This window comes from Chelonoidis abingdonii, chromosome 1 (genome assembly GCF_003597395.2).
Source record: "Chelonoidis abingdonii isolate Lonesome George chromosome 1, CheloAbing_2.0, whole genome shotgun sequence".
NCBI classification, from domain to species: Eukaryota; Metazoa; Chordata; order Testudines; family Testudinidae; genus Chelonoidis; species Chelonoidis abingdonii.
This window is the reverse complement of record NC_133769.1, coordinates 207,195,425-207,219,378: the sequence shown is the minus strand read 5'-3', so window position 1 is coordinate 207,219,378 and position 23,954 is coordinate 207,195,425. Positions and strand designations below refer to the sequence as shown.

Here is a 23,954-nt window from a genome sequence, read left to right as displayed (position 1 = left end):
TTGTCTATTGGGAAGTATCAGTTGTTTCACTGATAACTAATCAAGAATTAACAGTTTCCATATGCAGAGCAGATCAGTAATCTATGGGACCATATGGATTATTAAGACAAATATAATGCTGATGGAATTCAAAGCGCAGAAACAGAACTCAAGTATCTAATTTATTGTTAATTATTACTATTAAATAGTATTAGTGTCATTGCACACAATTGCTGGAAGTTCTGATCTGCCAGTTCCACACTTCGGTGTGCCAGCTATCTCCTCACACAAGCAGCTCTGTTCCCTCTCTCATGGCACCTCTTACACCTGCAGTGTCATCCCTGACTCTGTAGGTAGTCAAGTTTCCTCCTCTTTTGAAAATTCTACCTCAAAACCATGTTGTTTCTACAGTCCCTCCTACTCCAACCCCATTGCTCTAAACTCTGACGCAAGTGAAATAAAATTGGAAATAATGTACAAAAGCTAATAGAGTCAGAACCTTTTTGTATTGCATCATGTTGAGCACCAGCCCCAGCCCTGCAAATGTTTACACACAAGTGGACCCATTGAGTTCAGTGGAATTTTTCGCATGTGGACAGTTATTCGTGTGCATTGTGTGTGTGCAGGGTCAGGGCCAGAAATAGTAAGCTTACTTTGTTAAATTAACAACAACGATAATGGTACTGGGGTGGTGGTGGTGGGTTATTTAGTGCTTATGAAAACAAAGAAATAAATATATTGGACAGAGACCAACATAGTATGGGAACAAATTTTTCCTGTACAAACTTCCCACTGTATGTGAGAGGCAATATTATGGGTAGGCCACTGTGTAAGGTGCCATGTCCACTGAGGAAAGCCACTCTTCTCACTGCCATGGTGATGCCATCTTCTAACTACCTTCTCTGTCCCACTTCAGTCCTTCAGCTGCAGCAATACATGGGGCTCATGACCACCCTGGCCAGCCCTCCCTTCGGCTGGCTCTCTAAGCCTGTGAATCTGCCAACCACTGGCAGCAATCCCTTGACATGATGTCTTCCAGCATGTGCTTGCCCATTCTCCTTCAACCACACACACATACTGCCAGCACCTTCCAGCCTACTCCTTTTGGAAGCCTTCTGTTCTCCTACATTATAGCTTAAGTCACAGCCCTTCAGTTCGCCTTTTTCTACTTTTGTATACAAGGATTCACATGCATTATAATGGACTCAGTCATAGTTTTGCCATGAGCACCGAGAAAAGGACAATCCATGGTTGCCCTGCCCCTGGATCAGACCAGAAGGCAGCTAGTGACTCTGAGTAGCTGTGCTTGTCAGCGTGGTGAGGGGGGCGATGCAGCCAAGACTCTGCCCACTTGCACCAGGGCAAGGGCTGTAGCAGCCTCCCTAAGGCTTCTCTGTTTCCCATGCAGTGCAATTTGGGATTAACAAAAAGGGGTGCTAAACACAAGCTGAGCTGCCCTCTGAACTTATGTCAGTAGCTGGAAATATGCAGTTTTCCACTTAGCTTAGTGCAACTATTGGCTTTGGGACTCACATGCAAACTTAGTATCTTTTGTGCTGGTTACTCCAGTACCTCCTCTAAAGCAAGATGATAAACACTGGGAAGGATTTTGGGGTAGATCTGGAACTAAACATGATTACTCAATGACTGAGAGGGGGAGCGAGAAGATAAAAAAAAACTCACAGGTAAGTAGCTGGAGGGTCACTGAGTCAAGAGGGAATAATAGAAGACGGGACCCAACCTACGATGGATCGGAACACTAAATCTCTTCTCTGTCCAGGACACCAGTCCAACTGGAAATAGCCTTAATTTCAATTCTAACCTGTCGCACTTATGCCATTTGAAATGCTGGCACTCCCTTGAGCAGGGACTTCCAATTATACCAAATTACATAGTGATTGTAGAGCATCAGGCTAAATGCATTATGCCAGCAATATGCAATATATTAGAATCATAAAAACCTTTAGAAGATGATTAATAGATTATCAAATTATTAACAGAAGAACTATATAAATGGGGAGGCATTTTTCATTTCCAAAAACAAGTCTTCTGTGGGGAAAGAGTAGTTCTATGAATTAGTTCATGTATTCAAAATAAAAGTGATGTTGCTGTTTTAGAATGTACTGGTAACTAGTGTTGTGTACTGATTTCTTTCCTTCCTCATTTTTCACTTCCACTAAATTAGAAAGTAAATTGCTGGGCTGCTCCACTTTTATCAGGCTTTTCAGACATATGCTGTTAGAGGTTTTGAACCCTGAGAATCACATCGTGTGCTAGTGTAAATCAACTTAGCTCCATTGATTTACACCAGCTATGAATCTGCCCCTGATTCTGCATATAAACTCCCATAGAGTCCCTAAAGATACTGAGCCAAATTCATCTCTGATGGAATGCCATTGACTTCACTGGGTTTGTCCTATGGATGAAGTTGGCTCATACTCCCAAGTCAGCAGCAAGACAGAATCCCAACAGTGTGTGGTGGGAAGGTTTTTAAATGTTACCTCTGTCATTTGAAAGGAGCAAGTCAGTAGGTGTCAGGTATGTGCCAATCACAGGAAGCGGTCTCATTGCTTCTGGTATGTGGTGAAGCAGCACACTGATAATTATAAGCTGACTTCAAAACGAAATATGGTACTTGTCAAGGGCATAATTTCAGTTACACCCTTACTCACTAACATTTGACAGGTACTTAAACACATTTCTGAGTGAGTTAAGCAGCAAAAAACTGATGACATGTCCAAAGTTTCCTTTATTTCAATGTATAACTACTATAAAAAAATGCCCATTCTGGGCTCTAAGGCCCAGATTTTTAATATTGCAATGCCCAACTTATTTAGCAGCCTGAGTCTCATTTTCAACGTGATTTAGGGACTTACGTGTCTAAGTCTTACTGAAAGGCAATGGGACTTAGGTTCCTAAGTCAGTTAGGCACTGCAATGGTGTGACTAACAATGCCTAAATATCTTTACAATCTGGGCCTAAGTGACTGACATAATTAAAAGTACAAATGAACTAAGACAGACTCTTACCCAGAACAGATTCAGTCACCATGAATTAGTGGGGAAAGCTGAGGCAAAGAGCACAATGCAAAACCAGAGTGTGACAGAGGAGAGACTGAGAGAGAGGCACTTTCTGCTCTAATTTCTGAAACACAAGGGTGTGTGAGAAAAGACAGTACTTGAGAAGCAGTGCGGTCTAATGGCTAAGGCACTCAACTGGAAGTCAGGTGACCTGGATTCTATTCTTGGCTCTATGCTGACCTGCTGTGTGACTTTGGGCGAGTAACTTGACCTCTGTTTCTCCACCTATCCTTTGCCTGTCTTCCCTATTTGGGGGAAGGGGTGGCAGGGACTCTTTTACTCTGTGTAGGTACACTATCTAGCACAATGAGGCTCAGTTGCACTAGACACTTTCATAGTACCGTCATAAGTAATAATAATTAATGAAGCTATCTTCTATCTTTCTATAGGCTGCCTCCCACCTGTGTGCTGTAGAGCCACTGCAGTTCTGATTTTCTCACTCCGTAACAATGGTGCAGGGACCTGAGCCAGGATTTCCCATGAAAAGTGCTCCTTATGACTCTCATTTTTCAGAAACGGACTTGAACTTTTGCGTATGCCTGACTTGCAAGCATGCAATGGCCAGTAAGCATTTACAGAGTCACATTCACATAGGTATGTATGCATTCAAATCTCCAACTTGCACGCATGCCTTTGGTATTGAGCTCCCAAAAGTGTGGCTAATTTCTTTGAAAATGTGGACTTATCTGCTCCTCTGTGCCCCATTTTAGATCTCTTCCAAATACAACCATACACACAAGCATAAGGAAACAAACACAAAAATCTGTATAAACTAATCAAACTATTGCTCCTGCAGTCTGAAAAAAAGAGAGAGACAAAGACAGTTATTGTTATCTCTATTTTTAAACACTTGGAAGGCACTCAGACACTATGATCTTGAGGGCCATATAAGTACCTACACAGATTTGCTGCAGGAGCATCAGATGTGAGGATTTTTTTCTGTCCCATATGTTCTAGCTAGCTGGCTTTCTGCTGAGGGGGCCTTTAAAGGAAGAATGATAGAAATTTCTTTTAAAAGGTTTAAAATTTCAAATAGAGTTTGGGGAGTTGAAATAGTTCTTGTGTATTTTTTATTCCCTTGGGAACTTCTGAGTTTGGTGTGCTTGCCTGGGAACATTTCATCAGATGAAAAAGGAATCTTTCTGTTCCAGTGTGTTGGGTTGGGTTTTTTTTTAAACAATGTCATTAAAAGTCACATCAGGTAAACATACACACACTTTATATACAATGCTGTATTCTTTGTATTAGGGGGTGTATTTATTTGATGGAGTTACTGCAATCCATGATAAATGATACAAGAACTGAAAACTTCCTGTGCAGAGAGAGAACACTGAGCAGACTATACAGTCACTGCTGTGCTGATTTACTTGATGCAACTTTTAATAAGGTACTGGTTAAGAAAAATGTGGAATTCAGAGTTCTCTTTATTATTTGATGAAATATTCAGCTGCAATGTAGCAATAAAAAGCAAAATGACACTAAACATGTCAAAGAAGAAAGAAACAAGAGCAGTATCTTCTCTCCCAGATGCTATATCAATTTTTTAAATCATAGATTTTTTTCATATTTTTTCTTAATATTCCCTCAGTCCTCTTCAAAAAAAACACATCATCATTTTGTGTATGTGTGTGTAATTTCAGAAGGTGTGGATTGTACCCCAAAACTTGTGTTAACACTGAATAAACCATATATAAGCAATTGTTTTTGGTTTAAAAGTTTTGGAGAAGATTCTTGACTGCTGATTTATCCCTCTAGGTAACTAAGCACACAGTGCTCCTCTGATCAGAAACTGTACCTAGCCTTGCATCTCAGAAGTGGAAACTCACCTAGGAGAGGAAATGCAATTCATTTGTAACTCCGTCACACATGGAAGATGTGAGAACAGCCTAAGAGCACTAATATAAAGGACAAGATTGGCTAAATCTAAGATATGCTGGCTGAGGTGAGGAGATAGGAAGGAGGAAGACAGTGGAGATACTGAACATCTAGTTGAGGGATCAGATCGGATGACTAAAGGAGTAACAGTCATGGGGAGGACATAAATCTATAAAGACCTGTTTGGTTTAGCACCTGGTTACCTGCGTGACTGGCTGTCCTCCTAAATGCTGTCTCAGCAGATAAGTCACCTGGAGTGTTGTTTCTATGGTCCCTAGATATGAATGGCTGGTGGCTCAGTATAGAGCCCTCAACTTTGGAATTTGCTTCCCACATTGGTCTGAAAGAGACTGAGTTTGTGGACCATTAGAGCATGGGTGCAGGGCCCATCTGTACTCTCGACGTGCGACTGTTAGGAATTATATACATAATGTATGGTTAAGTTACCTATGGCAAGTATTTAGATACTTTTTTATGCACACTTAGTTAAGGTGTTGTATAATTGTAATTGATGTCCATGTGCCGATGGATGTTCTTGAGAGGGTATTTTTGCAACTTTAAAAGGTGGGCTTGGACATGAGGCCAAATTCTGTGCTTACTGACACATCATGCATCCCGATTGACATCAACTGGGCTTGAAAGGGTATAAGGTGGTGCAGAGTTTGACTGCTGGAATCTGTGAATCAGAAGTGGAAAGGAGGAGGAAGATATGTGTTCCTGATTTGGACATCACATTCTGGAAAACACCACTTCTAAGGAGAGGGCACTAGTAAAATATAATGATGAAAACAGTTGAGGACATGTGTACTGCATGGTCACTTCCCCCTGCAACTTTACCTAAGACCCAGGAAGCTCAATATTAATTAGTTTCAGACACTGCCACCTTACCTAATTAGTAACTGGTGCCATGGGGTAAAATGCCAGAGATATTCTTTCCAGACTGAGGCTGTTTTACACTGATTCAGCAAATGCCTTCCAGAACTTTTTTCACATGAGCAGCATGAGAGAGAAGGTCAAAATAAACAATGCTGTAGTATATAATGCAGTGTGATAGCTCAGTCATGAACCTCCCTTGTGACAAAAGGACATGACATCTATAGCTAATGTGACAAAGTTCCTCCTCTACCTTGGTGGGTCCTGTGCTTATTGGCAGATTTGCTCACCTCAGTGATCTTTCCCTCTGCTGGAACTCACAGTCTGATCAGGAGTTGCGAGGTTTGGGGGGAACTCGGGCCTGCCCTCTACTCCGGGTTCCAGCCCAGGGCTCTGTGGATTGCAGCTGTCTATAGTGCCTCTTGTAACAGCTGCATGAATTACAACTCCCTGGGCTACTTCCCCATGGCCTCCTCCAAACACCTTCTTTATCCTCACCACAGGACCTTCCTCTTGCTGTCTGATAATGCTTGATTGTCTGATAATTCCTCAGTCCTCCAGCAGCACACCCTCTCAGTCTCAGCTCCTCGTGCCTCTTGCTCCCAGCTCCTCCCTGCCTGACTGGAGTGAGCTCCTTTTTAAACCCAGGTGCCCTGATTAGCCTGCCTTGATTGGCTGCAGGTGTTCTAATCAAAGTAGCTATCTCGACTGCCTTCTAGAAAGATCTTAATTGGCCCCAGGTGCCTTGATTAACCTGGAGCAACTGCCATTTGGTTACCACGGTACTAGGGATTTGTTAAGCCTGGGGCTAACATACCTGTTCCTCAATACTTTACTGTAGCCATCTGGCCTTGCCCCATCACACTAAGCAAATACTACAAAACATATTCCATGAATATTCAATGTGAATATGTAAGCAAATTAGCTTCAGAGGTGTTCCCTTCCCTTTTGAGTTCATTTTCCACAAATAACAAGGTTACTTGCAGGACTGCACCCAGAAATAATAAGTGTTGAGTGTGTATTGGACACAGCAATTCTGTAGCTGTCCCTGGTTCTCAAGCTCTCCTACGTTGTGCAAGTACTCCCTAAGTCCTTGTTTGGACCAAGCCATTACAGAATGGAGTGCTGACTACAGTGCATGGGAATAGCTGGTTGGAGAGTTATGATGGATATCTCCATGCCTATTAATAATTCACACAATGATGAGAAGCACAGCATGATGACTTCTTTGCATGTGTTGTAAAATATGGCATATAAGCATTCATATTTCAGGGAGTTCAGATTGTGTTGTTTCAAATATGAAAGAAGAAATATAGATAAAAACTGAAACAGAAGTGATGGAATGCAAAATAGCCCATAGCCTGAGTTCTTTAAGCAAAAGTTCAGTTGTGGCCATGGCATATCGTAACCCTTGAGGACTATGAGATCCAGACCACAGTTCCACTAGCATCTCTATGGACACACTCTGAAGCAGAGACCATATATCAAATGAGTATTTGAGAAAGGAACAGGAAGTTGGAAAGAAGAATGGCATTTGTTAAATGATCATCTTAGCCCCGCAGGATGGGTCTACTCTACCTGCCAAAAGAGTTAACGAAAACTGTCCTGCTTTTCTCTTGACTCAGCAGCCCCAGATAGCTGTCACAATAGTCACATGAAAATACATACAATTTGCATCTGATGAAGTGGGTATTCACCCATGAAAGCTCATGCTCCAAAACGTTTGTTAAGTCTATAAGGTGCCACAGGATTCTTTACTGCTTTTACAAACAATTTGTAATTGTAGTTATTCATAATGTTTGATGGTAGAGTTGAAATATGGAGAAAGTAATTTACAACCATACAAAAATAATAATTGTGTACCTCATGCGCTTTCAGAAGATAAGTAGGGGGTTTATTAATAGCAAAAAAGGATGTTTCCAAATTTAAAGACAGAGCCCACTGGTTCTGATGCAATTATTCCCCTGCAGAATGTGCTAGGTTGTAAAGAGTTGTTTGTATGGTGACAGCTTGTAATTTATATAAGAAGAATGTAGGATGATGTGAAATGAGGTGAGCGGTGACAAGTGCTGAGCTATGGAAAACCTCTTTGTGACATCCCAAGACTACTAAGCACAAGGAGGCCATGCACCTGGAATGGATAGGAAATAAGTAGTACTTCTTTGACTACTATTTTCCACTAGAATAGAAAGGACACTTAAAAACACACTTTGACAGATTCACCAACATTGGTAAACAAAATGTAAATTACACCTCCCTGCACTAGACTGGCTCCATGTGCCCAGGTGAGATTTATACCATGCGATGGCAAGTGGTGATAGCATTTCTGTTTTCCACCATGGGGGAGCAGCTTTAAGTTATGGCAGGGGTGCCATAGCAGCTCTGCTAGTAGAGACTGCTGAAGGAATACCATGAATCAGTAAATCTCCTGCCAACAGTGGCAATGCTCCCTTCTTAGCCAGTGCCTCCCTCTGTCTGGGCTGTGCCTGGCCCTCTGTACATCTTCCAGTCCAAGGCTGGTAGTTCAGGCTGCTTTGAACCTTCCTACTGCCAGGGCTCTATGCTTGAGTTTACAACAACTGAAGCTGGTGTAAACCAAAGCTTAATCTGACTTATGTCTCGGAGAGCAGTGCCACAGTCCAGTTAAACATTGCTTTCTTGCTGGTGTCCTCAGTTTATCATCTCTTGTTCCCCTTTTTCTATGGGCAGACTGGGGACCTTGTTCAAATAGTGGCAGCTGTGCTGAATAATGAGGACATCAAACATGCTGACTTCACAGGTAGCTGTGTTTAAGATGATATGCTAGTTCAAGTCCTGCAGTGAAGACAGATATAAATTTAGGGCAAAAATTTCAAACATAAGTGAATATATTTTTAGGTCCTTACACTCATATTTAGACATCTAAACTAATGTGGCCTGGTTTGCAGAAATGTTGAGTACTGCCAACTCTCTCTGAAATCTGTGGGGAGATGCATCTGCTTTCCGCACCTGTGCAAACCCAATCATTTTTATTTAAGTGCCTATAGGGTTTAATAGGCTATTTGGAAAGATTACTAATGACAAAATATCAGTAAAACAGAGAATGATTTTTTTCACTTTTCTGTGTATGTAGCACAAGCAACCTTGTCTCCTAAGAACATTAATTTATTGTGCCATTTTCCTAATAATGTTATTCTTCCCCACTCTTGGATAACAAGCTGAAATACTGTAGCTTCTTAATAGCACTATTGTAAATATTGGCCAAGAAGGCTACTCGGGCCTTGTCTAGAGACCACTGAAGTCAATGTGAGTCTTTCCATGGGCTTCGGATCAGTCCATGATGGTATCACAATGGTAAAATTTCAGTCTTCAGCGTGACTTGATCATAACCTGTAGAAGGACACTAAGCCAAGCCACGGCTACTTACAATTGTCAGGCAAGATAAATATCTTTAATGATCTAATCATGCTGCCACTGAGGTCAATGTGACTTTTGCGACTGGGCTCCAGCTGAGTGGTATTATTATTTAATATTTCTATTTCAGTAGGATTCAGTGGCCCACTTTGTTAACTGCTGCACATACACAAGAGGAGGACATGGTGTTGTGTGTTACACAGAGAATTGCCAACTTGAAATGTTCTGCAGAGAAATTCTGTCCTGTTTTGCACAGGTAGCCTGGGAGAAGAGACCTTTTTCTCCACACCCTTCTCTGCTGGACTCACAGAGCAGCGTGATAGAGTACTAAAGAGAGCAGCAGAAGGGAAGTCCAGCTAGTGCACCATGATTCCATGGGGGTCTAGTCAGGTCCCTAATTTGTTAGGAATATGATTTATGCACATGATCTCCCTCTGCTACAAGCCATCCTACTCTGCACTGGCAAAATAGTTCTTGGAACTACTCCGCACTGCTCCACTGCATCCTTCCCCAAATCAACACAGCTCACGCCAGTGTTAGGTGCTGGGAGGGGATCTACTGCCTTTTCTGAAGCCCACATTCTGCTGTTGCTCCTCTTCAAGAACCAACAAGCAATAGGGTCACCACAAAGCAGTCCCAGATGAGTGAATTTGAGGCTGTGACTATATTTCTCAAATGATAAAGGAGTCTTCCCACTGGGAGATTGGAACATGAGAAGTCTCAGCTGAGGAAGTCAAAATGAGATGTTGCTATTGCAATAGGGTTGCATCTAGTGGAGATCAGACCAGAACATACTATCATGAGTATTTACCAAGATGTCCACTAATATAAAAATGAGTTTTTAACACAGATTTCATTTCATTGTATGAGTTGTGCTGAGAGCAATGCCATTCATGTCTTCAAGGAGAGAGAGAGAAAATACAATGGTTCTTATTTCTGTTGGAAAGTTTTACACAGTTTCCATTAATTGAAAAATGAGCACCTTGTGATTGAACATAGAAGCAAAGTCTGTTGTTCCAGTGCTGGAGTGATGTGTTGCACGTGTGTTATACATTTGTACAAAATGAAGTTAATAGGCCTGCAACTGTCCCATTAGTTTTGCTTATAAACAGTTGGTAGTTACTGTAGTTACTGTTGGTAGTTACTGTAAAAGACAATAAAAGACCAGATGGGCTTGAAATACCTCCAGACTTAGTATTGTTTTTCTACCCATAGAGAAGGAAATGGATGGATAGAGGGAGCTGATAGAAACAAAGCTTTCTGCTGTGGTGGTAGCTTTCTGGCAGCAAGACTGAAAACCATAGGAAAGTGAGGCTTTCCACTGGGGAGGGGGTAGTGCTCAAACATTTAAAGGGACAGGACATCCACACTTAGTACCTGTGGGTCCAATAAAAATACCTCTAAGAAAATCAAACTTGCACAGAACTCAAAAAAGGTGTTTGCTAATCAAATAAATTAACCTTCAAAAAGAGCAGCTGGAACCAAACTAAATCTTGTCCCATCACCATGCCACTGCAATCAGTATGTAAAGTATGAAGAATAAGAAAATGAAAGGAAAGCAGAGCAAAGAAATGGGCTTATTTGTCCCACAAAATGCCCTTTCTTTATTGGAAACTGTGATGGGGAGTGAAGGGGTTAATCTGGGCCTGAGAGGCCACTTATGATACCTGGCTGCCTCTGGAGGGAGAGGCAGGCTTCACTGATCATGAAGCCCAGCAAGGCAAGAATAGACTGGTTAGTATAAAGCCAGGGAGTTTAGAACAAAAATGGGTTGCAGGGAGGGAGTCTGCAGTCACTCTCTGGGAACAGAGAGGTGGTGAGGAGAACACCCAGGGTGGAAAATAAACCCTGGGATTCTAGGTCTGAAAGAAGGGTCAAACCACAGAAGTTAAGTGGAGGAAGCCCAGGGAAATAGCAGGAAGCAATGGGATTGGGTAGATCTTGGCTGCCAGTTATAGGGTCCCTGGGCAATGCAAAATGGTACAGGATGGATTTGGAACAGAAGACTGCCTGACATGGCATATGGACAGTTTGTCTGGTGGGACCTTTGTTATCCCAGAAGGAGGGGGAGTACAACTATATAGTGACCTGACCAGAAGGCCAAGTAACAAAGAGAGTGCACCCCATGTCACGGAGAGAGAGAAGGGTCACAGATTCAGTGAGCGTAACCAACAGAAGGGGGCACCAGATGGCGCACAAGCTAATTCACAGACCTAGCCACAAAGAGGCATACCTGTTTCACATAAATCTTTCTAAGCATATGACACATCAACAAATAGAACAGCAACAACATGCATATTGTTGTATACTTCTGCTATGGGCCCAAAATTCATTTCCCACAAACATTGCAAGAACAAAACTTCATTTGCACCAGTGTCTGCAAACAGGGATCTGAACATGATGAATCAAAATTCCACTTCTAATTCATCAGAATGCTTGAAAGTAATTATTTCTATGATTCACCCAGTGCTAGTTTCCAGTACATCTTCCTGGTCCTCTTAACAGATCATTGGCTGGTGGAGGAAGAAGGGCAATGACTCAAGTTCCCTCTAAGCTGCACAGTTGCACAGCAGGCTATACAGGCGCACAGCCACATGGGCCTGGAAACGAGAGAAGTAAGGGGGTGGATGAGGAGGGGAGCAAGTTGGGGCATGTTGGGTTGCTACAGGCCTGTCCCCTGAGCTCCTGCCTCTGGGAAGAAGCACCTTTCTCCCGGAGCTGCTGCCGGCAGAGAGAGGGCTCAGGGGGAGTTTTCTGGCCCCAGCCCCAGGGCAGCCTGCACCCCAAATGCCTCATCCCCAGCCCTACTCCAGAGCCTGCACCCCCAACCAGAGCCCTCACCACCATCACACCCCGCAACCTAACGCTCTGTGCCAGTCCTGAGCCACCTCCCACCTCCTGAACCCCTCATCTCTACTCCCACCACAAAGCCTGCACCCCCAGCCAGAACCCTCACCCTCTCCTGCACCCTAAGACCAACTCTCTGCCCTTGCCCTGAGCCCCCAAACTCCTTATCCCTCATCCCCCAGCCCGAGACCTCTCCCTCCCCCAACACCGCAACCCTCTGCCCCAGCCCTGAGCCCCTTCCCAAACTCTGAACCCCTCGGCCCCAAACCCACCACACATTACCTCCATATTAGTGCACACAAAATTAATTCTGCATATGCATGGGAAAAAATAGAGAGAACATTGGCAATGACTGGTTTTAATGTGCTGTTTTCTTAGCATGACTCCACAGCAGGGCAGCCTTCAATAAAGAGAAGGGGTTTCTTCCTTTAAAATGGAAAGCATCATCTTGACCCTGGAGAGAGCATCAGCAGAGATAATGGATGGCAGCAGCAGCAATGGAAACATGCTTAGGGTGTTGACATTTTCCAGACTTCCAGCCAAAACATATTAAAGGATGCTGTATAGTGTGTGTAGGTATGTATACAATATATGCACAGCTTCCAAAGGAATAATTCACATTTGCTTAATTAACTAGGAGTACCTACAATACACAGTTTATGGAGCAAGATCTAAAGTTGTGGGTCCAACTTTCATTTTCATATATTTGCTGCCTCGTTTTTGTTTAAAATTGAATTCCAAACAGGCAATCAGATTGTCCGTGACCCTCATGCAAGTGTGTGAGGTTGAGATGACACAAAGGACCTTCACCCATCTCCTGGGGAGCCCCTGAACTTTGTTTTATAGACAGGACACTCTGTTATCATTACATTAAACAAAAAATGTTCCTGACACTGAATTTGCTTACATTGTACATAATAGATAGTCAACACCATACATAAAAAAGTTTCGTTTAACTAAAGATCTAATTTACTTTTGAATAAACCCTGCAGTCCTTATTCAGACAAAATTCCTGTTGAGATCAAAGGACAGCAGGATCTGAGGCTCTGAGTCTGTATTAATTTAGGAGATTGGACAGTTTTATTCATGATGAAACACAAGGAAAACAATCTCAGTTCACAATGTGCAGCAACAGCGAAGAAAAAGACCTCTCCAATAACCTTACCAATAACTAAAATATTTTCTCTGACGTCCTTTTAGTTAACTTGAGGGCATGAATGACTTTGCTGTGTGTGTAAACTTGTGCAATGAAACAAAATCTGTGCCTAATGAGTCAATGTGTTAAAAAACTCTAGCAAAATATGTATTTCTCTTTCTTCTTTAATTTTTGTTAACCGTATAGTTTTAGAATATTTGGAACCTAGTGTACTGATTTCATTTCACTATAACTTTATATAAACAACACTGATGGGAAAGTCATCTATCCTTAATAGGAAAGTAAAACAGAAATAACATCTCAGGATGAGTTAATCTCAAGAGGTACAGAGGTTCACTTCAGAATAACAAAATTGATAGGCATATCCAAACCTTATCTGAACAATCCAAATCTCTCAACTCTTGGGGGAAATGAGCTTGAAATCTTGTGAGAACAGGCTTGTTCATGCCTTTTTTTCAATCCTTCCTTCCTTCAGTTAGTTCAAAAGTGGGTGAGGAATATCTTTTATTGGACCAACTTCTGTTGGTGAAAGAGACAAGCTTTTGAGCTTACACAGAGCTGCTGGGACAGTGTCTCTTGTGATTAGATTTGGGCAAAGAATTTGAAATGGACAATTTATTTGATAAGTTTGGTCCTTTTCCTGTTCATGAATTGTCCATAAGCTGATAGTTGCCCCATTTTTCAGCTGCGTTAAAGCAAGGGTTGGTTAAAAAACATTCTTCAAAAGTGTTAATAGATGGATAATTGGGTTTTTGAATAAGCAAAATTTTTGCTTTCTGCGGAAAATTGAGTTTTCAGCCATAAACTTTCAGGGAGTCGTTTGGTTGGTGGTTTTTTGTTTTGTTTTATGAAAAGTCAAGCTTTCCATAGGATAAAAAGAAAAACATTTCCCAATCACCTCTATTTATAGCAGCTTTGTGCTTGTGATGGGATGTAAATCTCTTATTGGCAGTGAAAGGGGTAAGGAAAGCTAGATATTCAATTAGTGCAGCTGGAGTGGGGACCAGGCCCAATTAAATAGGAGTCTTAGGCCCCATCTACACGACGCGTGAAATTCGATTTTAGATACGCAATTTCAGCTACGGGAATAGCGTAGCTGAAATCGAATATCTAAAATCGAGTTACTCACCCGTCTTCACCGCGCCGAATCGATGTGGCGCGCTTCGCAATAGTGAATCCGGAACTCCGTTTGTTTGGTGGAGTTCTGGAATCGATGTAAGCGCGCTCTGGTTCGATATATCCCCGTCTAGACGAGAGCGATATATCGACCCAGAGCTTTCGATTTACACGCCGAAATGGCGCGTCGTATAGACGTGGCCTTAGCTGTGCAAGGATGGTGTTACATAAAGAGAGGAAGCCCAGAGTAGAAGGGACGTGCAAGAGAGAGAGACAGAATTCTGCAATCCCACTTGAAGCACTAGAGAATGGAGAGACTGGCAGGCTGAAAGAAAAGGCCCGGGAGAGTCTGTAGAGAAAAAATCAACATTTTTTAGGTACTCCGCAAATGAAGGCTAAATAAGCAGCACAAAAAGACACTTATTTAGGCCTATACTCCAAGTTAGTTATTCTCATACTGGAAGATATCTGGAAATGAAAAACACACACAAATACAAGTCTGGCTTTAGAAAATGAAAAGAAAAAGATTTGTTGTTGCAAACTGCCTCCAGAATCCTCAAAACTATTACATTGTAAACTTCCTGATCAACCCCTTCAGTCTGAAGTAGAAAGTCAAGACTGCATCTCAGTTCAGCAAGCGTGAATCTGTTGTTGAGTCACAAGTAAGTCAGGAAAACTATTAGTGCAGTACCACTGAAATTTACCTGTAGTGTAGCCAATGATATTTCCAGAGAAACTTTGCTTGAACCAGCACAGCTGAAGACCGAAGATAAGCCGCAAACCAACTAAGCCAAAGATCCACAGATGATCTTAAAACAGAACCCCAAAGACCCGTAGGTGATCAAGTCAAAGAAACTTCCTGATGAAACACGTTGACGTTCCATCTGATAAAAGTCATTTTCAAGATTCAGTTTATTCAACTGAGCAACTGTGTATGCTGATATGTACTGGTCCTTGACAGCCCACTAACACTGATATGCCAAATGAACAGTTTAATTCTTCCCTACAACCCACCATTTCCTCTTTCATTTTACAGAATGAAGAATGCACTGCATGAAGATTTGCATATCAAGTGCTAGCATACTCATATCTTTCAGATTCTGCATACTGTCACAGTGTTGCGTATTTGAGGATACAGAAACTCAAAGACTAACTTGGATAACAGGTTCTAGGTACTGGAAGATGTCTGTTCATGGAGGAGCAGGCAGCAACTCAGGACCAGCGCTAGGTTTCTGGCGCCTTAGGGCGGGACATTTCGTCGCCCCGGCAGGTCTCGCAGCTCCCTGACCCCAGGGCAGGGGCACCCTGGGCTGCCGGGCTGTGGTGGCAGCTCCCTGACCCGGGGGTGGGGCGCCTGGGCTGCCGGCTGCAGCGGCGGCTCGCTGACCCGCGGGGGGGGGGGCCCTGAGCTGCCCGGCTGCGCGGCGGCTCGCTGACCGGGGGGCGCGCCTGGGCTGCCGGGCTGCGGCGGCTGTGCACTGACCTCAGGGGCGCGCTGACTGGCGGCGCCCTGACCCGGGGGACGCCTTGGGCTGCCGGCGGCAGGCAGCTGCTGCTGCCGGCAGCTCAGCCCCTCTAGCAGCAGCAGCTGCAACCATTTAAAAATTTTGGGGGGGGGCGCCACTTTTTGGCGCCCTAGGCAACCGCCTAGTTCGCCTAAATGGTTGCACCGGCCCTGAGCATACTCAGTCACTTGTGGCAGCTTTACAGCTCATGAAGGGTCACAGTATCAATGTATGTTTTGATAAGGAAGCACATGAAAACATCAGGAAATGGTATGTACTAAAATATTGCTTGACACAATCAAAGCTTTAGCTATTTTAGGTCTCCCCTTCCACAGCCACAGTGAAGTGCTGGAAAGTAATAATTGTGGTATTTACTTGAGCATCAATAAACTACTTGCCAGATGTAATATAACTTCCCCCCCAACATATTAGTGACACCAAGATAATCAAATACTTGAGCACAACAATTACGGATGAACGTAAGTCTTTTAACAACAAAAGCCAGGGGGCACATACTTAATAGCTGCAAATCAGCTGTTTTTCACTGCCGTTGTAGGTGGAACTCTGGATATTAGCTATGTTGATCAAATGTCCATTTAGCTTCACTTTGTTAGTATTGATTATATTGAAGGGAAAAAATAGATATAAAAGAGCATTTTGTAAGCTTTGGGGCAATAAGTGACACAGGCAATGCATCCTTGTGTGACTAGTTAAGTAATGTTTTATTCTGGAAGTATGTATGAGACTCCAAATACCTGTCTGGACCAGGTTATGATGGGGCCAGTACAATGAAACAGAGCTTGTGTAGGATTCCAAACAAAAATGAGAAAGTTTCTTTCAGGAAAGGGAGACAAAGTATATGCAACATACTTCTATTGCCCACCACATCATTTTAACCTCATTTTGGTGCATGGTGATAAAGATACGACCAGTTTGGACCAGAAGGCTGTCTTTTCAACTTTGCAGGAAATACATATTTTGCAAACTCTTCCTGTCAATGGGAAAAACTAATGCTTAAATCTAAAAATAATTTTTATCTTCAAATTCTTGCTCAAGAGAGCAGTTTTTCAAAGAGAAGAGGAACTTGATGATGCATTTTAGACCCTTGAAGAAGTTGACGGCATTGATGCAGAAGATGAAATTGAACAGGCTTCTGAAGAGTGAAGGAGATTCTAATGGCATATATTCCCCACAGTGGCTCTGAGAGAGTGAATCAGGCCAGGTAGGCCTAATTAAACAGTAGAGGAGAGACGTAGACTACAAGAAGGCCACTGATTAGAAGCAGGCTCAACTGGGCAGGAATAGGAGGGGCTTGTTTGGATTTTTTTAAAACAGTTTATGTTTAAAAAAGCCTAAAGTGACATGGCAAGGTGGGTGAGGTAATATCTTTTATTAGACCAACTTCTCTTGGTGAGAGAGACAAGCTTTCAAAACTACACACAGCTCATCTTCAGGTCATGTGTCATGATGTCACATAACCATTAGGCTGCATGTTTGCTGATCATGCTCTGACCCTTAAATCTACCCCGGAAGAAGCCCATACAGATATCAGGGGGTGGGTCTGAATAGACCTTGCCTGCTCACTACTGGGTCTCTGGGTTGGAACCCAGACGAAAGAGGGACCTAGGCTCACCTGCCAGTCACACAGGAAGGTGGCATGGAGCCCCTTGACACAAGGGGATAAGCACTTTTGAAAGCCCTGAGACAACAGGGTATAAGACTAGACAGGGCCTAAAGACCTGATGTAAAAACATTAAATTTTTGTTTCTTGGACTCTGCTACCCTGGGAGATGTGGGACTATAAATGATTTGCCTGGATAACTGAGTCGTAAGAAAAGGCGATTGCCACAGGGCTGGAACGGCTGTTGGCAGGGAGTGACAGATGAGGAAAGCTTACAATGCCATGCCCTGACACAAGGGGGCAAGCCAGCAGTGAGTCAGCTCTTGTACAGCTGCATTCAAATGTCACAAACCTATACCTTCCTGCCTCTTTTTCAGTGTCCAGCTCCCCAGAAGGGCATGAGAACCCGCAATTACCTGCTCCCCAGAATAAAAGCACAGAGAGACTATTGTTGACATGAGCAGTCCTGGGACAGTTGGCTTGTCTTTACATACCCTGCTCAGTCATATAGCAGACACTGACGACCCAGTCCATAATATTGAATCACCTCTAATCAGGGCCAGCCCACAACATTTTGCCACCTGAGGCAGGGAGCTCAAATGATGCCCCTATTCCCCTCACTTGGGTCAAAACTATGAAAAGTCTCAATTCTGCCTTCTTCCTGTTCTACTCCTCTCATGGTACTGCTCTGCTACGTGCCCTAATAAAGGAGAACTAACAACTTAAAATGCCTTGTTCAATAATTTTAAGTAACACTTAACTTTCAAATGCCTGAACAGCAAATGTAACTTTCCTTGTCTGCATAGTAAACACTGACATTTTTATCTGTTTGAATAATCAAAGTGGTGCTTTCTGTGCCTTCTTGGTTGCAAAGATTTGAACTGCTTCCTGCTGAAGGCCCACAGTCTGGGCCAGCTCATGCTCTGTTGAGATGATTGCAAGTCCAACCAGCCTCTCCTGTGTCATTGTGGAATGTAGATGTGTTTTTATTAATTTCAGCTTGGAGAAGCTGCGTTCTCCACTGGCAGCTATTACAGCAAGTGTTAGAAGTAGGCGCAGAACAACAAAAGCATTTGGAAAGAGGGTGGTCATCTTATTTGTGCACATATATTCCAGAACAGCCTTTGGAGTTGATCCTGCTGAAATGTATCTTGAAAGGGCTTTCAGTTCATCACCTAAATCACTCGCATCAATATCACCCATGTCATCGAGTGTCAACACTGTCTCTAGTGCCCTGCATTGCTGATGTAGGGCTTCTTCAGGTATAGTGAGGAGTTTTGGAATATCATACAACACCCCAAATACACTGCTGTGTCCTTGAGCTGCATGAAACGTTCTTCAGCTGGCTGTATTGCACAATGTACTACCTTGTAACAGGGTAATGACTCACCCTTTGGCGCCTCCTGCTGGTCATCTGGAGAATTAGCTCTCCGGCCTTTGGAGTGCCTTATGCAGGCTCGAGTCTCGCTTGTTGCTGGCTCCATGTCCCTTCCAGACCCCGGTGCTCCTTTTTGTTGGATGCTGCCCCCTGGCAGTACCCCTTTAGCTCTCTGGGTCTCCCCTCCCAGGGGAACCCCCAACTCCCTATCCCCACCTCACCTCAGTCTTTGGCTACTGCCAGTCACCATCAAGCCCCCGCTCACTGAGGTGGACTGCAGTATAATTGCCACTCATCATCAGCAAGGAGGGTTTGGACCTGCTGCCTTTGCCTACCCTGGGCTGCCCCTCTGCAACCCCAGTACCCTGCTGGCCTTTATCAAGGCCTGCAGCCTGAGGAGTTTCCAGGCTTGAGGTCCCAATCTCCTCTAGCCTTTCCTCATCCCTGCTCCACTCACGTACCCTGCTTAGCTCCCAGCAGCCAGGCCCTTCTCTCTCAGCAACTAGAGAGTGACTCTGTCAGAGCTCCTGGCCCACTGCCCTCTTATAAGGGCTAGCTGGGCCCTGACTGGGGCATGGCCCCAGCTGTGGCTGTTTTCCCTTCCAGCCTAGGCTTGCTGCTTACCCCAGCAGCAGCCATCTCGCAGCCTCTGTCCCTTCCCTGGGCTGGTTTAACCCCTTCCGGGCCAGAGTGGGGTGACTATCCTGCTACACACCTGGTTAAAGAATTCAACTTTAAATTGTTGTTTGGGGTCTCTTGTGGGACTATCCCATGCCTCATAATCAAAATATCTTCTTCTTCTTCAGTGACTCTTGTATTCTGGAATGGGTGGGAAAATAGCTTCAGTGTGAGTTCCTCTGCTAACTTCTGTGCACTCTTCAGAACATTTTGAAATCCCTCATCTGACTGGTAAGACTGTAGATATGACTTTGCTTTGTCCAGTCAGGGCCGGCTTTAGGAAGTGTGGGGCCCAATTCGAACATTTTCGGCGGGGCCCTGGCAGGGATGACTTAAAAAAAAAAGTGGTAAAAAAGCCTTTCATTTCTTTCATGTATTATTTACTTTCCATAACTATATGAATAATAAAAATATATATTATATACATTGCATCATATATGCTGTTGATTGGTTATTAATGACCGCCGTTTCACACGTGTGGGTCCCTGCCACTCCCTGGGGGTGTGCACATGTGTTGGTCCCAGCTGCTCCCTGCCCTCCTCATTGAAGCAGGTGGTGCAGGGTTACTGCCCTGGAACTGCAGGGCACCAGTGGACATGGGGCTGGCTGGAGGCAGGCAGGGGCTGACTGGAGGTAGGGCCTGGCTGCAGCAGGGCAAGGGTCGGGGCTGGTTGAGACAGGGGGTGTGGGCAGGCGGCTTCAGGCAGGGCGCAGGGGGGTGCAGCAGGGGTTTGCAGGGCTGGAGACAGAGGAGTGCAGGACTGGCTGGCTTCAGGCAGTGGGTTCAGCAGGGGTTGACTGAGACAGTGCGGGGTGCAGGCTGGGCAGGGTGTGCAGGGCTGATGCGGGCAGCAGTGGTGGGGGCTGGCTGGCTTTGGCAGGGCTGCAGGATTGTGCAGGCGTTGGATGAGAACAGGACAGGGGTTTGGCAGAGGCTGGCTGGGGGCACGGGGTGCAGAGCTGGCTGCGGCAAGGGGGGCCGACTGGTGTGGCAGGTCAGGGGTGCAGCAGAGCAGCTGAACCCAGCCCTTTAAGTAGCCCCCAACCCACTTCTACCCGCCCGGACCTTTTAAATAGCTGCGGAGTGCTGGGGAATGCATGGGGGAGGCAGGGCTCCACGGCTATTTAAAGACTCTGGTGGCAGAGCAGCTGGAGCCCGGGCCCTTTAAATAGCCCCCAGAGCCCACACCCCCCCAGCTCTGGGGCTATTTAAAGGGCCCAGAGCTCCAGCCGGGTCGCGGGGCTTGCGCCTCTGGCCGGAGCTCCAGACGGAAAGCGGGCGCCACGCCCCAGCCGGAGCTGCTGGCTTGCCACTCTCCGTGAGAGCTGCAAGCCTGCACCTGCTCTCCCGGCTGGAGCGCAGCAACCCGCTGCCCGGCTGGATCTCTAGCTGGGAGAGTGGGCTGCGCTGTGCTCCCGCCAGCACTTCACTCAAGAGCAGGACCTGGAAGACCCGGAGCAAACCGCAGCTGGACCAGGGTAAGTAAAAAAAAAAAAATTAAAAAAGGCCTAAGGCGTGGGCCCTTAGGCGCGGGACCCGATTTCCCGAATTGGCCGAATCGCTAAGCCGCCCTGTGTCCAATTGTTCCATGCTCCAGATATGTCAAGGTCAACACCTTGGTGTCTCTTGCTTACATTATTTCAACAGTATGTCAAGCCACAACACTAAGCCACAAAGAAATTTGAAGTTATGTATATATTTCTGGGGATTCCATCTTTCCTCTGCCACTGTTCGCCCATGAACAGTTCCAAACATGCATTATCCTCATTAATGGCAACTTGGCATCATCTATCTTCCCAATTTGGTGTTGATAGGCTTTATACCTCCTCAAGGTGTAACTCTTGGTTCCATGTCTGCCATCCTCTGTTCTTTCCTCTCATGTTGGCCCATTATCTAGCCTTGACCTCTCATGTCAGCTATCGCAATTTCAGTATCTTCCAGCTTTTTCAGAAGCACATTTGTCAACCAGCTCCTGTAGTATCATCAATGTCAATAACTTAGAAAATGCTCTCTGACAGTCATCATGCAAGGACACTTTCACTAGTTCTGTGTTGTTACAAAATGCACCATTAAAGTCATATTGTTCCATATAGCTGATGTCAGGTGTGCAATCCAGAATAACAGAGTAATACTTGCTGACTTCAGATCTGCCACAATCTTCGTTTGACTTTTGGTTCCCAGAGTATCAAGTGGGTCCACAGTCCTGGATCATCTAGACTTAAGGAACTAAACTCAGCAGCAGCTGTTTCTTGTGCCTCCACCACACTCTTCTCTGATCTACACTTTTCTTCAGGAATGTGCATGGTTACATCCATTTGAGATGGAGATATGGATGCTGCAGTAGCTGCCAGGTCACCTGCACTCTGACTAACTGGAAGATCAGGCATCTCCTCACCACTCACATCCTCACTGGGGCCGGAAGGCTCACCGTGAACATTTGTGTCTATGTATCTCAGGAGAGCTCCTTCCTGCTTAGATAGAAAAGCTTCCTTTGCTTTCTTTCTTTTTCTGAATGCTGCCCCAGAGGGGCGTTTTTCTTCTTTCACTCATGACTGCTGTTCTGTGCCAGCTATAGTGGCTCTCAACACTCATTGAAGGGGACAAATAAGCAGGCTGGTAGCAGGGCCTGAGTGAGGGAAGATATCAGCGTCTTAAGGGCCTAACTGCTCCTACTACTTCAGTTGACTGCCTGTTCTCCTCAAGTGGGTTCAGGGAAGCAGCAGGAAACAGGAAGCTCCCTGAGAACCTGGTGTTAATCAGTCCAGGCTCCTGAGAGGTACATAAGAGGCTCCTCCTCTCTCAGTCCCTGCAGCTCCTGCCGCTTTCTGTTATTCCCTCTCACCTTTTCTCCTGCCTGCCTGTTTTGTCTCTTGTGCCCTCCTTCCTCCAACACAGCACTCTGCCATCTCTGTGCATGTAGAGCAGAGAGAATACATATGCACCAGCAGCAGACACAATTTTATATATTCTGGGTCCTAGTGGCGCCCCTCTTGCACTCACAGTCTGGCACCTGAGGCAGCCGCCTCAGTTCTCCTCATGGCAAGTCCAGCCCTGCATTTAATCTCCTTGTCCATGATGGCATATATATTTGGTACTTGATTCTGTTTTCACTTGTACTAGTTTATACCCATATAACCCATTGACTGCAGTAGAGTTACTCCTGTTTGACACTACTGTAAGTTCAAAATCAGGGCTTTTGTGCTCACACTGAAATGCTAAAAACATAAATGTGAAGACAGCAATCACAAGTTTTCAAATTGACGCAAAGGAAAAGGCTGATGTATGTCAATATTGTAAATGAAACATTTTGATACAAGAAAACAACTTGTCTTGATATTCTGCAAAATGAAATAAAATCTAGTCTTACCATTCTCACCAGATGTCTTGTCTTTTCCATTTGTTGCTCCAGTACCCTGTCTCTGAGAGAGAAATAAAAGGGATGTTATTATATGAATTCCCTGGGTTTGCAGACTTCTGTTTGAATCATTATTAGAGCCTGGTTCTCTTGACTGGCTCATATTTGTGAAGTCATTCACCCCAGTACAAAGTGGATTTGAAATGCTACAAAATCAGATGGGTGCATTTTACACCACCTGTGCAGAAAGGCAAATCTCCATACAAGGTCCAAGGGAGTGAAGAATAAGGACCTATGTTTGGAGGGAAGACTCCCTTGTCCCACCTGGTTTAATCCCCTATGGAGATGGAACATTTCCCTCCGGTTTAAATTCAGTCAAAAATAGCAGAGACTATGAGTCCAGTGACCATGTGTGAAAGTCATTTCAAAATGCATTTAATAGCTTTGTCTTCCAGCTAATGGCAATGGATTCAGGAGGAAAGGGAAAAATCAATCTTACCTTAACAGGGGCACTGAAACTCTTGTAAACAAGCAGTATCCACTGCCATCAACCCCCCTGCAACATATTCAGCCTTAACCTAGTCCAGTCAACAGTCCTATTTTTTCAAAAAAAATTGTACTGTGCTGGCATTATTAACTCTTGGAGTCTTTGTGTTCTTCTACACTCTTTAATGATGCCATCATGGTGTGCAACACAAGGAATAGCTTTTTAATAATATGATCAAGTATGGAAGAACACACAGCTGGAAGTAGTTAGTGCAGATATTGTCACAAATTAGTAGAACATAGCCCTGGGAAAGAAATAGCATAAATTCTCCCTGCACACAGCAGAATCAATAAAATCAACAAACTAAATGAATCACAAATTATGCTGCAGATCACAACACTACCTTTTCGTATCTAGACAAACCCTGAACTATATACCATATTTTAAGAGACAAAAGCAGTCTTCTATTCAACATGTCACTTTTGGCCAGTTTTACTATTTATTCCTTCTGGAATTTCCCCAGGATTTTCTAAGGAAAACACCAGATATCATCAGACAATAGAGGCATTACATACGATATTCAACATAAAATGAATATAAGTGCAAAACC

General features: G+C 44.2%; 1 protein-coding gene across 1 annotated transcript in view; it reads right to left on the bottom strand.

Annotated features, from left to right (window-relative positions):
* Positions 1-23,954, bottom strand: part of PCP4 (Purkinje cell protein 4) — a 71,572-nt gene that overhangs the window by 21,555 nt on the left and 26,063 nt on the right. The window contains exon 2 of the mRNA XM_032788799.2: positions 22,870-22,921. Within this exon, the coding sequence (XP_032644690.1) occupies positions 22,870-22,921 (52 nt within the window). The remainder of the gene's footprint in view (positions 1-22,869; positions 22,922-23,954) is intronic.